This window comes from Dasypus novemcinctus, chromosome 4, assembly GCF_030445035.2.
Source record: "Dasypus novemcinctus isolate mDasNov1 chromosome 4, mDasNov1.1.hap2, whole genome shotgun sequence".
Taxonomy (NCBI): Eukaryota; Metazoa; Chordata; class Mammalia; order Cingulata; family Dasypodidae; genus Dasypus; species Dasypus novemcinctus.
Window position 1 is genome coordinate 160,221,037 of NC_080676.1, and position 15,927 is coordinate 160,236,963.

Here is a 15,927-nt window from a genome sequence, read left to right on the forward strand (position 1 = left end):
GCTCAGACTCGAAAGTTCCCTCTCTTCTTTGAAATCTGCATGATTAATTGAACTTTGTGATTTTCTGTTTCAAAAAAGTTTTAAAAAATGAAATAGGCAACATTGAGTGAAGACATTTTAGCACTGGGCACTCTATTTGCATTAGATTTTTATTACATCACTTTTCCGTGAATTGTGGAAGTACTGATTTTCTCTTGATCACTAAATTTCAAACAGATCACAATTAGTAGACATCTTCGGATTTCTCAACTCCAAAGAGAAAATAGTTTTAAAGGAAAAGAATTTAACACATAAATGTGCACTTTTAAGTTTACCTGTAAAGATGTAATTGATCCAGTATGTCCTTGGAGCACAGCAACTGGAGCACAAGTTCTCAAGCACCACACTCTAATTATTTTATCACAACTCCCTGCAGCAATCATTGTATTTTCATAGTTTACTGCCATATCTGATATTTCTGCAGAATGACCTCGTAATGTAGATAACAGGCGGCCATTATGTGTTGACCAAATCTTTACCAAACAATCATCTGATCCCTAAGAAAACACCCAAAAATATATACACACTAGTTAGTACACCAAACCTTTTAAATAATTTTTTAAAAATACTTTTTTACATTCCACCCAGATTAAGTTTGTGTAACATCTCCTCTTTAAAAACATAAAATACTCTGTAAATTATGAATCTCATGGTCAGAACACTTTTGGAATATTTTTCAAAGCAAAGAAAGTCTACATAAGAATACTGTGAAGTTATAAATTCTATAAGCCAGACTACATTATAAACACTATATTCTCAAAATTCCCTGCCCAGTAATAAGTCCAAGTAAAAGTTCGTGGGGAACAGACGTAGCTCAAGTGTCTGAGCACCTGATTCCCATGTACAAGGTCCCAGGTTCAATCCCTATTACCTCCTGAAAAAAAAAAAGAAGAAAAAAAAAGTTCATGGCTCACCTACTTCAACTAACAATGACTGAATATTAGCTTGGTTCACGTCAACCTAATTATTTGATGAGTGTTAGAACCAATCTATGTTTCACAGGCTGAGGAATAAGACTGAATACGTAAGTGGACAAATCCAAAAACCAATGAAAAACTAATGGGAACAGCACCCTCATTTTAAATGAAGTGTCTCAAATTTATATTACCACCCAGCATCCATTTCATTCAGAAAACATTTCCTATGAATATCACACCTGCAAACAAATTTAAACTCCTCCCATGCTAGTATTCCCTTAAAACATTAAAATGGTGGGTTAATTCTAAATTATGATATATACTTTCATATTATTACTTAAACTCAAAGATAATTTTAAAATCAATTCTTCTTGCTCAGTAACTTATTTGTGTAAGAATCACCTGTAGAGATTTGGCAAGTTTTTGTTTTTTTGTTAATACACATATTAAAAGTTACTCTAGAGATGGGGTTGTAGCTCAGTGGTTGAACGCCTATTCCCATGTACAAGGTTCCAGGTTAAAGCCCCAGTAATGTGGCGGGGGGGAGGGGGAGTGCTAATCTAACTGAGGTGATCTAAAATGGGGTAGAACACTATAACAAGCATGTATTTTTTTAACCATCCCTGATGATCATACTTAACTACCATTACTCTAAATCTATGTCTGAAAACAGTATGCAGTCCCTACTATCTGCATCTGAATCACCTGGGGTATTTACTAAAAAACAAATTCATTGGCCCAACACACCAGACCTACTGGATCAAAATACCTAATGGTGGAAAACCTAGAATTTAATGGTTTAAAAGATTTCCAAGATGATTCTGATGCACACTAAAGTGCCCAGATGATACCAAATTAAAACTGAAATGTCAACTCACTGTAAAGATTCTATGTCCTGTTCTATCAAATGCTACACAGTAAACAGCAGATAGATGTCCAAGAATCCTTCTGTGCATTTTTATGTGCTGATACATAGTTCCTGGAAATGCTGTGCTAAAAGTAGAACACCCTGTGAGTTGTTTTCCTCGATGTATCTCCACTAGAAAATAAAAATAGTGACAGTGGTTAAGAGGAAGCCAATATATAAACAGCTAAAAAAAAAAAACCCTAAAACAAATTCTATAGGGTCACAAAATCTACATTCTAGAAATCTTCAGAGCAAAAGTATCTTCCCAATTACTATATTACTATAATCACTAACAGACTTCTCACTGAGAGGATTTTCTTTTATTTTAGTAATTACTAGTTATTTTAAGAAAACTAAATTTGATACTTGGTACTACTGAAACTTATTAAAGCATTTACAAAGCTGGTCAAGGAATTTAAAGAATGGTTTTGGGTATCTGAAAGGCCAACCTCACTTACCAAGATTTGGTGGGGAACCATAATTCACGGGCATTTCAGGAGGTCTTCCTCTATGAAGAGCAGCAAAGTCAGAGCCCTTCCAAACTGTGTGCCTGCAGTCTTTAAAATGAATTTTAGATACACATAAAATCTTGACAGTTAACCCCAAGAAAAATTTTATAGAATACTTACGTATATTGTAATAAACTGTTTATTCAAAGTTTTACCAACTAATATATTTTAACAGAAAGCCCTGGAGGTTTATTATTAGACCTCCTATTTCTGAATGGAAAAAAAATTAAAACATCTCAGATACAACAGCAACAACAACTAACAATTGTATGGCACTTTACAATGTACAAAGTGCTTTCCACATACATCATCTCACTGAATCCTCACAACAACCCTGTGAGGTAGGTTATGATTACCAATTTACAAGTGAGGTAACTGAGGCTCAGGTTTCCAGGACCTTTAAAGAGATCCACTGTAAATAGTTAATAGAGATGGACCGTAATATGACATCTTTTGACTCCAAATCCCATTAATGTCAAGGAAGTTTTTTTTAATTTTTCCAATGCAGAATTATGCCATACAATATTAAAGATAAAAGGTCTTCATCACAACTAATCCAATTTCCCAAAAATGGATACCTTTGAGAAGAAAAATGTAATGATTTACAGAAAAATTCTTGACCTAAGTAATTTATTTAAATATTAGTCGATTTTAAAATTAATTTAGTCAATAGTATCATAACTTTAGCATCCATAAGAAGTATTAAAAACTGAAATTAAATGGCTCTCTTCTTGCTATAGGATCAGACAATCCTTTACACAAGAACACATATGTAGGTGCTGAGTCTAAACACTAATTCCAAAGTCCATCCCTCCTCAATCTACTAGCAAATATACAAAGGAAAAAACGCCTGACCTCCTCTATAGGAGGGCGGCAGCAAAACACAGGTTATGAGCAGTCATGCTGTATTAGTAATCAACTTCCTCTCAATTGAAAGAGGACGGGAGGGAAGACATCATACTAAACCTCTCCTGAGCCTCGGGTGCCCCAAACTAACAGGAATGTTACATTTCACATGAAAGAATTCATTACCACTACCTTGATTTAAAAAAAAAAAAAAAAAAAGGCAGTTACAAGGCATTCCCTTGTGGCACTAGGTGAAAGCAAATAGAGAATTATGGTCCCTACCCTAGGGCAGCTTGCTGCATTTTATCATCAGTTTTCTACGGTCTGCCAGTTCTGAAGCAATGCTCATCACAAAACAACCATATTGAGCTTGACACAAGTAAAGAAAATAGAGGTAAACAAGCTACCAAGTAACTACTACATAGCAACCTCAAAGAGAATAATTACAAGGTGAATAGGGACACAGGTGGAGGAAGAGTATGAACAGTTTCCCAATTCAAGCCACAGTGAAGCATGGCTATAGAGCACTAAGAAAACACTCAGGATGACAAACCAGTCTGGCATGGAACCAAGAAGGAAAGACTGCTCTTTCGAAGTCAAAGTTTTATACTTGTGGTGCCTCTAAGAGGCAGCATCACATCCACAACAGCTCTTAACAAAAGTAATCATGGGATTAACGTCCCATATGCTCAGGACCAGAAGAACCAACAATCCACTCATTAGCAGTTTAGCTATTTTGTATACATAAATTATATCACATACACATGACTTAGTCTAAGTCATTTATACTAAGCTAACAGAAAAAGAACAGAAATTCCAATCATTTGCTACCACATAACGTCACAAAAATATTAAAGTGGGAAAAAAACAACTGTGCAATTGTACATTTTTGGTACTTTTTTTCAAACTGCTACCAAATTTAGAAAATTATTTCCCCCTAACAAAGGGTTTTCAAAATCCAAATATCAAATGAAATAACTTCTAGCATTTAAAGTTTATTAGACACACACAATTACAGTCAATGAAGGTATAACTGAGCTACAAAATGGAAAATTAAAAACTCACATTGATAAAACCTTGGACATATCTGAGAATAAATTCAAGCTTTTTAGCTTAACATCTATATCTTTATCATTTTTAATGCATAAGGATCCATTAAGCACATAATGAAATTCAATGTTCTATGCTAAATGCAGAGTATTTTATATTCCACAGCATGATTTATAGTTACATATCACCTTTCTTCCACAATGCTTACATTATTTCACAATTATATTATTAAACTATTAATACAAAGCAGAACACTTCTTCAAATTAAGGTACCTTTTGCTGTACGTAGCAAAGACTGCCTTCCTGCACCAAGTAAAGAAGTGACTCTTGAAATACTGGGTGGAATTTCTTTATCCAACATAGGACCAATACGCTGACAGATCTGCAACAGATGATCAGGAGCCACATGCTTATTGGACAAGACCTGGGTGGAGAACAAATTTTGAAAACAAAACTATTGTACAGAGTATCAAAATATAAATACTTAGCTATAAGCCTGACAAAACATAAAAAATATGTACTCTGGAAACTACAAAACACTACTGACTGGGAAGCAGATGTGGCTCAAGCTATTGGGTTCCAATCTACCATATGGGAGGTCCCAGAATTCAGTTCCCATGGCCTCCTAGTGAAGACAAGCTGGCCCATGCAGTGAGCTGATGCAACAAGATGACACAACAAAAATGAGACATAGAGGAAAGACAATGAGAGAACACAACAAACTAGGAGACTGAGGTGGTTCAAGCAACTGAGTACCTCTCCCCCACATTGGAAGGTCCTGGGAACAGTTCCTGGTGCCTCCTAAAGAGAAGGCAAGACGACAAGCAGACACAGAAGAATGTGCACCAAATGGACACAGAGAGCAGACAGCCAGCACAAACAGCAAAGAACAAGCCGCAAAGAGGGCTGGGAATAAATAAAAATAAAAATCCTTAAAAAATTTAAAAAAAAAACAACAAATAAACACTACTGACAGAAATTAAAGAGGCAAATAAATAGAGATATCTTCTTCTTGAATCTGAAGACTTAATATTGTTAAGATGGTAGCTTTCCCTAAACAGATCTATAGGCTCAAAGCAATCAAAATTCCAGCAGACTTTTTAATACAAATTGACAATTTCATTACAAAATTCATCTGGAATTACAAATAACCTAGAAAGGCCGAAAGAACTTTGAAAAAGAGCTAACACTATTTGATTCCAAGAACTGGTATAAAATTACAGTAACCAAAAAGCATAAAAAAAATCAACTAATTAACATAAATAAGTAAAACATCAGGTTACTGACACAAAGAGAGGCAAAGAGCAGTGGAACAAAACAGAGTCCAGAATTAGATCCATACATATGAACAACTTATTTTTTTACAAAGGTGTAAAGGTAATTAATTTCGGTGGGAAAAAGTGTTGTCAACAAAATGGTGCGGGAACAACTGGACATTTATTTGCAAAAATGAACTTTGATCCATATTTTACACCATGAACAATAACTCAATATGAATCATAGATCTAAATATATAACCTAAAACCGTAAGACTTCTAAAAAAAAAAAAAAAGTTGGAAAAAAATTTTATGACCTTGAGTTAAGCAAACATTTCTTATACATAACCCCAAATGCACAATCCACAAAAGAATGAACTGATAACTGGATTCCACCAAACTGAAACATTCTGTTCTTCAAAAGGCACTGTTAAAAACAAATGAGGGGGACCTGGCTGTACCAAGGGAGCAGGAATAGGAACAGACACACAAACGACAGGCAAGGATGCCGCCAACAGGAGGGGTGACTCTCATTTTTTCTGGCTGCCAAGAACCCTCCCTCCTCCCCATACTTCCAGTCTGATCTGTACCAATTCAGAGTCCCTTCTTTTTTAAGGACCTCTTCAAGAAAAATCATAGCTACCGCCTTTGCAGACAACCAGCAAGATGGCTCCTAGAGTCAGCTCGTGCTACAGAGCAGTTAGTAATCACCCAGAGCTATCTAAAGCACCTGTCTGGGGGCTCCAGGAGACCAGAAGAGCCTCCTGCAACATCCTTGAAAGAAAGGGAGGAGGAGACTGCCCATCTGCAGAGTACATTCGTGAGTAGAGCACTCCATGAACTGGAGGCCAGTGCCCATCCTGCACTGGCAGCACAAGCGGCCTCAGGAGCTATTCCCCAGCTGGAACCAGAAGCTCCATTTCCCAAAATGGAGAAGGAAATAGGGGGTGGAAGAGACATTGGGCACCAACTTTAGCTGATTAGAAAATTCGGCTGCCTAAAGTAAAACCCTACAAATAGCTAAAGTTTGAACCTGTCCAAGTGGAAAGAGATCAGTAGCTGCCATTTTAACTCTGCCCCTGGCATGAGGGGAAGCCAGGCTGATTGAAAATCACAGGGACAGTAGGGACCGGCTTCTTCCCACCCACACTGGACTTCAACTCTAGCCTAGGCTTCAGCCCCACCTCTGGCAGGGAAGAAGCTGGCAGATCCTGCACCAGCCTCTCCCGGTAACTGCAGGTTTATCTGGCTGGCACAGAGAGAATAAGCCGAAGTCCACCAGGGCAACTGCAGACATTTTGGACCCGTACAGCACAGACTGCTGCCCACACCTGCAGCTCCATTCCCATTCCAGGCAGGGAAGAAAGGGGCATGAAGCTTCATCAGTCTCTCTGGGCAACTACAGTCAAGACCAGCACAACTTGGATAATTACACACAGCTGTGGCTCTATCGCTACCCCTGGCAAAGGAGAAAGTTGGGAGCTCATTGGTCCCTGGGTCAATAAGGGCAGCTTGGGACTCCACAGCTTATAGCACCAACTCCATCCTTGGCTCCTATTACATTAGCAGCAAGGGAGAAAGGGGAAGAAAGTACTGAATTAAAGAGAGAAACTGCACTCAGAATAAATACATCTAATAAGGCAGATGCCAAGACACCAACAAAAAATTACAACACACACCAAGAAAGAGGAAGATATGGCCCAGTTAATGGAACAAGGTAAGCCTCCAGATGACATAAAGGAATTGAGATAACTAATCACATGGTCAAACAAATCTCCTTAATAAATTCAATGAGAAGGCTAAAGAAATGAAGGATATTAAGACAACACTGGATAAGCACAAAGAATCTGAAAGCATATACAGAAAACTATCGTATCTTATGGGAATGAAAGGCACAATAAATGAAATTTTTTAAAATGTTGGAATCATATAATAGTATATTTGAAGAGGCAAAAGTGCTGAAGAACTGGATATCCTAGCCAAAATAAGTAAAGAGGACCCTTATCCAAAAACTAACTCAAAATGGATCAAAAACCTAAAAATAAAAGAACCATAAAGCTTCTAGAGGAAATTTAAGAAAATAGCTTCAAGACCTGGTGGTAGGTGGTGGATTCTCAAAGGAGATAAGAGGAGGACTGAGATGGACTACTCATGTTTAAAGTATGTAGCAGTTTTAATTAGCTTTACTGTAAAAGTGTGGAAATGTTTAGAGTGAATGTTAACACATAGTAACAGCTAGTATATACATGGGGATGTGGCTGAAAATGATAGTCTAGGTATGTAAATGCAATTAACAGAATGCCAGAGAATATTCTAGGAACAGAAAAGCACAGTAAACCAAGAGGAGGATGAGAATTGTGGTTGATGGTACAGATGCAAGAGTGTCCTTTGTTAGCTAGAGCAACTGTACATCACTACTGCAGGGGGTGGGAATGTGGAGAAGCATGGGAAAGAAACTAGTGGAGTGACCTATGGCCTGTGGTTAGCAGTAATAATATACTATTCTTGCATCTAAGTCAAAGATATACTGTGTTGATAAGGAGGCAGTATTGAAAATGTGAGCCAAATGTACACTATGGACATGATAACAATCAGATGATATTTGTAACAAATGTTCCACCAGTATGGCATGTTGATAGAGGGGTGTTGTTTGGGAATTCTGCATATGTGCATGACTGTTTAATAAGTTTACAACTTCTGTCATAAAAATACATTTAAAAAATAATAATAGGGTGGGTTGGGGGAAAAATACACCAAATATACGATAAGGACTACAGTAGTAAGATTTTGACAATTTTCTTTCATAATTTGTAACAAACACCTCACAACAATGCAAGATGTTGGTGGAGGGTTGATGTGTGGGACCCCCTGTACGATGTTATGCATGTTTGCTTTGTAAGTTCACAACTTTTACTATACACTTATTACATATTTTTATGTATGAATGATATACTTCAATAAATTTTTAAAAATATACTGGAATCATATAATAGCAGATTTGAGGAGGCAGGATTGGTGAGTTTGAAGAAATGGCCTCTGAAAGTGAACATACGAAAAAACAGATGAAGAATGGAAAAAATTGAACACGGTCTCAGGGAACTAAATGACAGCAAGAGGCATGCAAACATACATGTCTCGTGTGTCCAAGAAGAAGAGAAGGGAAAAGGGGCAGAAGGAATATTTGAAGAAATAATGGTAGAAAATTTCCCAACCCTATTGAAGGACACAGATATCTCTAGCCAAGAAGCACAACATACTCCCATCAAAAAAAATCTAAATAGACCAACTCCAAGACATATACTCATCAGCATGTCAAAGGCCAAAGACAAAAGAGAATTCTGAGAACAAGAGAAAAGCAATGCATAAGATATAAGGGATACCCGATAAGATTAAGTGCCAGTTTCTCATTAGAAACCATGGAGGCAAGAAGACAGTGGTATGATATATTTAAGACACTGCAAGAGAAAAATTCCTAGCCAACTAATCTTATATCTGGCAAGACTGTCTTTCAAAAATGAGAGCATGGGGAAGCGGCTATGGCTCAATCAACTGGGCTCCCGTCTACAGGAGACATGTTAAGGCAAGCTTGCCCGCACTCTGCGGAGAGCCACCAGCCCACAAGCACCGCAGAGTGCCGCCCAGCCCGCACATGCCAGGGAGAGCGAACTCAGCAAGGCGATGCAACAAAAGGGAGATAACCAAAAACACAGAAGAACTCGCAATGAATGGACACAAAGAGCAGACAGCAAGGAAGCCACAAGGGGGATGAAGGAAATAAATAAAAATACAAACACAGAAGAATGCACAGCAAATGGAGCAGAAAAGCCGATAGCAAGCAAAAAAAAAAAACCACAAGGGGCGGATAAAAAAAAGAATGTAGAGAATGTAAAGGGAAGCTTAGGTGGCTCAAACAATTCTGTGCCTCTCTCCCAAGCAGTTTTAGTTCTCCATGCCTCCTAAAGATGAGCAGACACAGAAAGCACACAGCAAAATGGACAGAGAGAGCAGACAGTTACTGCAAACAACGAGGTGGGGGGAGGGCGGGAATAAATAAAAATAAATCTTAAAAAAAAGAGGCACGTTTGGAATATTCAGAGATGAACAGACACTGGGAGAGTTTGTAAGCAAGAGACTGGCTTTGCAGAAAATACTAACGGGTGTGCTAAAGCCTGAAAAGAAAAAGACAGGAAAGGCTTGCAAGAGAGTTTAGAATTGATGATTTTATCAGTAGAAGTATAGGTATCAAAAGAGTTGTGAAAATAAAATAGGACAAATAAAACCCAAATATCTAGGAATAAACTTAACCAACGATGTAAAGCAGTTATATTCAAAAAACTACAACTCATTGTTAAAGGAAATCAAAAAAGACTTCAATAACTGGAAGAACATTCCATGTTCAAAGACTGGAACACTAAATATCATTAAGATGTCAATTCTAAGAAAAAAAATTTTGATTTAAAAAAAGATGCCAGTTTTACTCAAATTGATACACAGATTCAACGTAATCCCAATAAAAAATTCACCAGCATTTTTTAATTAAATGGAAAACATGATTACCAAATTTATTTGGAAGGGTAAGGGGTCCTCAATCGCCAGAAACATCTAAAAAAGGAAAAGTGAAGTTGGAAGGCTCTTACTTAGGGATTTTAAATCATATTACCTAGCTACAATGGTAAAAACATCAGGGTACTGGCATAAAGAGCGACACACAGACCAATGGAACTGAACTGATGATTCAGAAACAGACCCTCACATCTATGGTCAAGTCTGATTAGCCTGTCAAACCCGCCCAGGTGGGCAGAACAGTCCATTCAAGAAATGGTACTGATAATTTAATATTTAATATTTAATAATCTATGTATCTCTTTAAAAATTTAAAAATCTATTTTTAAAAAATAGTCTAAAACAGCCTAAAAAAAAAAACAAATCTTAAAAAAAAAAAAAATCTATAAAGAACTCTATCTTACAGTCTATAAACAAACCTCCCAATTTTTAAAAATGGGCCAAAGATTTGTGCAGACTTCACTGAAAAAGAAACACAGAAAGCAAGAAAGCACATGAAAGGACTCAACATCAATAACTAGTGAAATGCAAATTAAAACCAAAATGAGATACTATTACATGCTATTAGAATGGCTGACTATTACACACCTATTAAAACAAATGATCAGACCAAAACTAGCCAAGAACGTGGAGAAACTGCCAATGGGAATGTAAAATGGTACAATCACTTTGGAAAACAATTTCTTAAAACACATTCACATTCACCTATCATACAAACCAGCTAATTACTATTAGATATTTACCAAGAGGAACGAAAGCACATGAAGGTTTGTCCATGTATGCTTTATTTGCAAGGACCAAAAGGTAGAAACAACCCAAACATGCATCAGCAGGTTAATGAATAAACTAACTGTGGTACCTACACAACAGAATACTACTTAGCAATAAAAAAAGCCCCAAAAAAGGGCAATAAAAATACAACATGGATGAAACTCAAAATAATTATGCTGAATGAAGTCAGAAAAAGAGTACTTAGAGGGAAGAATTACAAAGGGGCAAGAAGAAACTTTGGGGGTGATGGTTATGTTCACTATATCCTGATAATGGTAATGGTTTCATGTGCATATACATATGTCAAAATTTACAAAACGGAACAGTTTTAAATATGTTATATGTCAATTATACCTCAAAAATAAACAACAAAAACACGAAGGGTCTCGGGTAAGTCGAATTCATTAATATGCTCAATATTCATTTACATGCACATATTTGACATAAACTCTGATGCTGCCTCCCCTAGGGTTTCTCAATAGCAATGTTACCACATTTCAGGAAAAACAAAACATCACTGCGCAGGACTATCCCACCATTATAGGATATACAGCATCTCCAGCTTCCATGTAGTAAGTGCCATTAGCAAACTCCAAGCTACTATGAATCAATACCCACACATGTTCAAATTCTGCTCCAGAGAAAACTTTCCTGAGAAAATTTGGCAGTATATGGTTCTACATAGCACTTTTTGTTCTTAATCATGAATCCTAATGTAAAATATGCCTGGATCCAATATAAATTTTTGGTTGACAACTCCTGGTGACAGAAAAAGCTAGGCAAAATATCTTCACAACTTCTCCCCTGACTTGTTTCCCATTCTCTGGCAGATATTCTAATGTAAAACTGAGAAGACTTGTCAAAGCTAAGTTAGATCTCAACAGTTCCTTAGCATTAATTATTAACACTTTTGTGATTGAAAGTACCAATATGTGAAAGCACAAAAACTTGTATTAAATAATCATCTCAGCTTACGGAGGTATGAGTGGCAGGTAGGAATGGGAGAAACTAGAAAAGAAAATTCCAACAGTACCAAGAAAACTGTATACTTTCTCTGTTTGGGGTGACGGGAAAGTGCTAGTCATGGATGGTAATGGTGGTAGCACAACATTGTGAATGTAATTAACACCAATGGATTGTGTACTTGAAATTTATTAAAATGAGAAATGTTATGTTGAATATATGTCAATATAACAAAAACGAAAAAGAAAACCATAGATCTGGGAAACGGACTTTGGCCCAGTGGTTAGGGCGTCCGTCTACCACATGGGAGGTCCGCGGTTCAAACCCAGGGCCTCCTTGACCCGTGTGGAGCTGGCCATGCGCAGCGCTGATGCGCGCAAAGAGTGCCGTGCCACGCAAGGGTGTCCCCCGCGTGGGGGAGCCCCACGCTCAAGGAGTGCGCCCGTGAGGAGAGCTGCCCAGCGTGAAAAGAAAGTGCAGCCTGCCCAGGAATGGCGCCGCCCACACTTCCCGTGCCGCTGACGACAACAGAAGCGGACAAAGAAATAAGACGCAGCAAAAAGACACAGAAAACAGACAACCGGGGGAGGGGAGGGGAATTAAATAAATAAAAATAAATCTTAAAAAAAAAAAAAAAAAAGAAAACCATAGATCTAAGAACTTGTAAACAATGTAAATCTGGAAAGAAAAAAAATCACTACATTACTTTCACTGCTTGACCTAAATAACATATCTAAAAGGTTTAAATACTTTAGATAAAATTAGGGGAAAAAAACTAGTTAGGAAAATGGAAACATGGGTTAAAGGGGGGATTACTTTTCTCTAACCTAGTTTTTTTTTTAATATTTCCTCTATTCATGCAGCTAGAGAACTTATAGTTAAGTGTTTTTTTAAGCAATTTTATTGATGTATTTGAAGTATATTTACACATAGAATCTACAGTTAAGTTTTGAGATTACATAAACAAGTCAATCTGGGAATGGAGACTTGTTTTTGAAGGAGATAAAATATAAAATGAATGAATAAAAAGAACTTCTCTAGATAGAAAATGCAGAACAGATTCTTGGTGCTAGACACGATCTTTTAATTCACAAATGGTCTGTAAACACACAGACCATACTTACTGATTGGATTGAAAAAAGCAATAAAACTAATCCTAATCATTACAATAGTAGAAAGTTTCAACATAGACAAAAATAGATTTAGGAAAAGTACAGATATTTTAAGAACAGGGATACCAGGCAACAGTTGTAATCCCCTAAAAGAAAAGCAGATTCATAGCTTAACACTATTAAGACCCCGGAGGAAAAATTTATCCTATTTTTATACAAAACAAGGTATATCTGAAAATGTACATAGTACTAGAACCTATAAAACAAAAATAATCAAGAGAAATAGTTATAGATTTAACTTAAAAAACAAATAGCATATTAACCAAATCAGTGCAATAGATATTATTCCTTCAATATTCAAGTCTTAGACAAACACCAGTAACAGTATCTATCAGCAACTTCAGTGAGTTAGCCACAGAAATACAAGGTCCTCAGGACCAAGCTCATCCAATTGTAAAAAAGAGTCCATCTCTTTATCATCATGTTCTCTATCACCAAAATTCAGTCTCAGTCTCAGAAAGTCTATCAGTCAGAATCCTAAAATCACTGTAGTACTATCACTACCTTTCAAAAATCTGTAGTGAATATAAGCCTCTGGATCAAGTCCAGAGGAGGAGTTACAGGAAGTGGTAGTGGAGTCTACACAGGCTGGCTAATCAGAAAGTTATGGGAGGGAAATGGAGAGGCTCAGGTGATTCAGTTCCCCCCTATCAAATGGAAGGTCCCAGGTTTGGTTCCTGGTGCCTCCTAAAGAAAATGAACAAGACAGTGAGCTGGTATGACAGGCATGTGTGGCAAGATGACTCAACAAGGAGAAACAAAGAGGAAAGACTATGAGAGCTACAACAAAGCAGGGAGCTGAGATGGCTCAAGCACCTGAGCACCTCTCTCCCATATGGGAGGTCCCAGGTTCAGTTCTGGTGCCTCCTAAAGGGAAGACGAGCAGACAGAGAAAGCACACAGCAAATGGGCAGAGAGAGTAGGCAGCAAGCCAAAAGAACAATAGCGATGGGTGGGGGCCAAGTACTAAATAAATACATACTTTAAAAAAAAACTTATGGGAGAAAGATTTTTCTGTAATATTTGGATGTTATAATCAGGACCTAGAATGAATATTTACTATCTCTTTCATTTTTTTTTTTTAAGATTTATTTTGATTTCTCTCCCCTTCCCCCTCCCCCAGTAGTCTGTTCTCTGTGTCCATTTGCTGTGTGTTCTTATTTGTCTGCTTCTGTTGTTGTCAGCAGCACATGTTGCTGCATCAGCTCTCCATGTCTGTGGCGCCACTCCTGGGCAGGATGCACTTTCTTTCACGCTGGGGGGCTCTCCTTACGGGGCACACTCCTTGCGCGTGGGGCTCCCCTACATGGGGAACACCCCTGCGTGGCAGGGCACTATTTGCACACATTAGCACTGCACATGGGCCAGCTCCACACAGGTCAAAGAGGTCCCGGGTTTGGACCGCGAACCTCCCATGTGGTAGACGGAGGCCCTAACCACTGGGCCAAGTCCGCTTCCCAACTATCTCTTTCATATGTACCTACCTTACCTTCAAATTTCCCCAAATTCTTTTAAACATCTGGAAACCATGGAATGTGAAAATAAACTATCCACCATAACATAATACAATGCCTGATAAGACAGATGTTCTTGGCCTCTTTTCTAAGGTTTACAAAGCAAAAGTTGAGTGGTCAATGGCAGAGTGATATTCCCACAGAAACAAGGGAAGAGAGCGCTGAGAGCTTAATACTCAGTTTATACAAAAGGACCTGGGCAGGAAACGGACTTGGCCCAGTGGATAGGGCGTCCGCCTACCACATGGGAGTCCACGGTTCAAACCCCAGACCTCCTTGACCCATGTGGAGCTGGCCTATGCACAGTGCTGATGTGCGTAAGGAGTGCCCTGCCACGCAGGGGTGCCCCCACGTAGGGGAGCCCCATGCACAAGGAGTGCGCCCCGTAAGGAGAGTCGCCCAGCACGAAAGAAGGCGAAAGAAAGTGCAGCCTGCTCAAGAATGGTGCCGCACACACTGAGAGCTGATGCAGCAAGCTGATGCAACAAAAAGAGACACAGATTCCCATGCCGCTGACAACAACAGAAGCGGTCAAAAGAACACGCAGCAAATGGACAGAGAGCAGACAACTCGGGGGTGGGGGGGGGGAAGGGGAGAGAAATACATAAATCTTTAAAAAAAAAAAAAAAAAAAACCTGGGCAGATAAATGTTCTACCGTTGAATTAAACCTTCAGTTAAAAACATTCGCAGAGCGGGTATGCTCAGTGGTTGAGCACCTGCTTTGCATATATGAGGTCCCAGGTTCAACACCCAGGACTTTCTTTTTTAAAAAAAAAAAAAAAGTATTTACATCTCTCAACTGAGAAACATTAGGTAGTTTTAGTGTCACATAATAGATACTGACTGCTTACCCAAGAGCCATTACCTCCCAGCTTCAGCAGTCTTATTTTTTTTGTGTGGTAACAGGTATTCAACTCAAAAATTTCCCATTTTAAGTGTACACTTCAGTGATATTAACTATATAAACAAAGTTGTGCTACCATCACTACCATCCATTACCATTTTTTCTCTGTACCCATTAAGCAATAGTTTCCCCTTCTTCCCTAGCCCCAACCCCTGGTAATCTCTAATGTTAATTTCTGTCTCTGTGATTTTGTTTATCCTAGACATTTCATGTAAGTGGAAATATACAAAATTTGTCCTTTTCTGTCTCATTTACTTCACTTAGTATTGTTTTCAAGGCTCATCCATGCTGTTTTATGTATCAGATCACTCCTTTTTACAGTTGAGTAATATTCCATTGTGTGTACATACATCACATTTTGTTTATCCATTCATCTATAGATGGACACTTGGGTTGCTTCCACCTTTAGGGTACTGTAAATAATGCTGTGGGGACCCAGGTTCCCCTAAGTCCTCAGCACATAGCCGCCTATTTGACCCAGACATAAGTTAAAGGTCAATAATCCTCCCTAGAGG

General features: G+C 38.1%; 1 protein-coding gene across 2 annotated transcripts in view; it reads right to left on the minus strand.

The window, feature by feature from the left end:
- Nucleotides 1–15,927, minus strand: part of BRWD1 (bromodomain and WD repeat domain containing 1) — a 170,236-nt gene that overhangs the window by 142,699 nt on the left and 11,610 nt on the right. For both annotated transcript variants that reach the window (XM_058296246.2, XM_058296245.2), the window contains exons 5-8: nucleotides 4,542–4,692; nucleotides 2,322–2,420; nucleotides 1,835–1,995; nucleotides 315–536 (exon numbers count right to left, since the gene is read on the minus strand). In XM_058296246.2, the coding sequence (XP_058152229.1) occupies nucleotides 315–536; nucleotides 1,835–1,995; nucleotides 2,322–2,420; nucleotides 4,542–4,692 (633 nt within the window). The remainder of the gene's footprint in view (nucleotides 1–314; nucleotides 537–1,834; nucleotides 1,996–2,321; nucleotides 2,421–4,541; nucleotides 4,693–15,927) is intronic.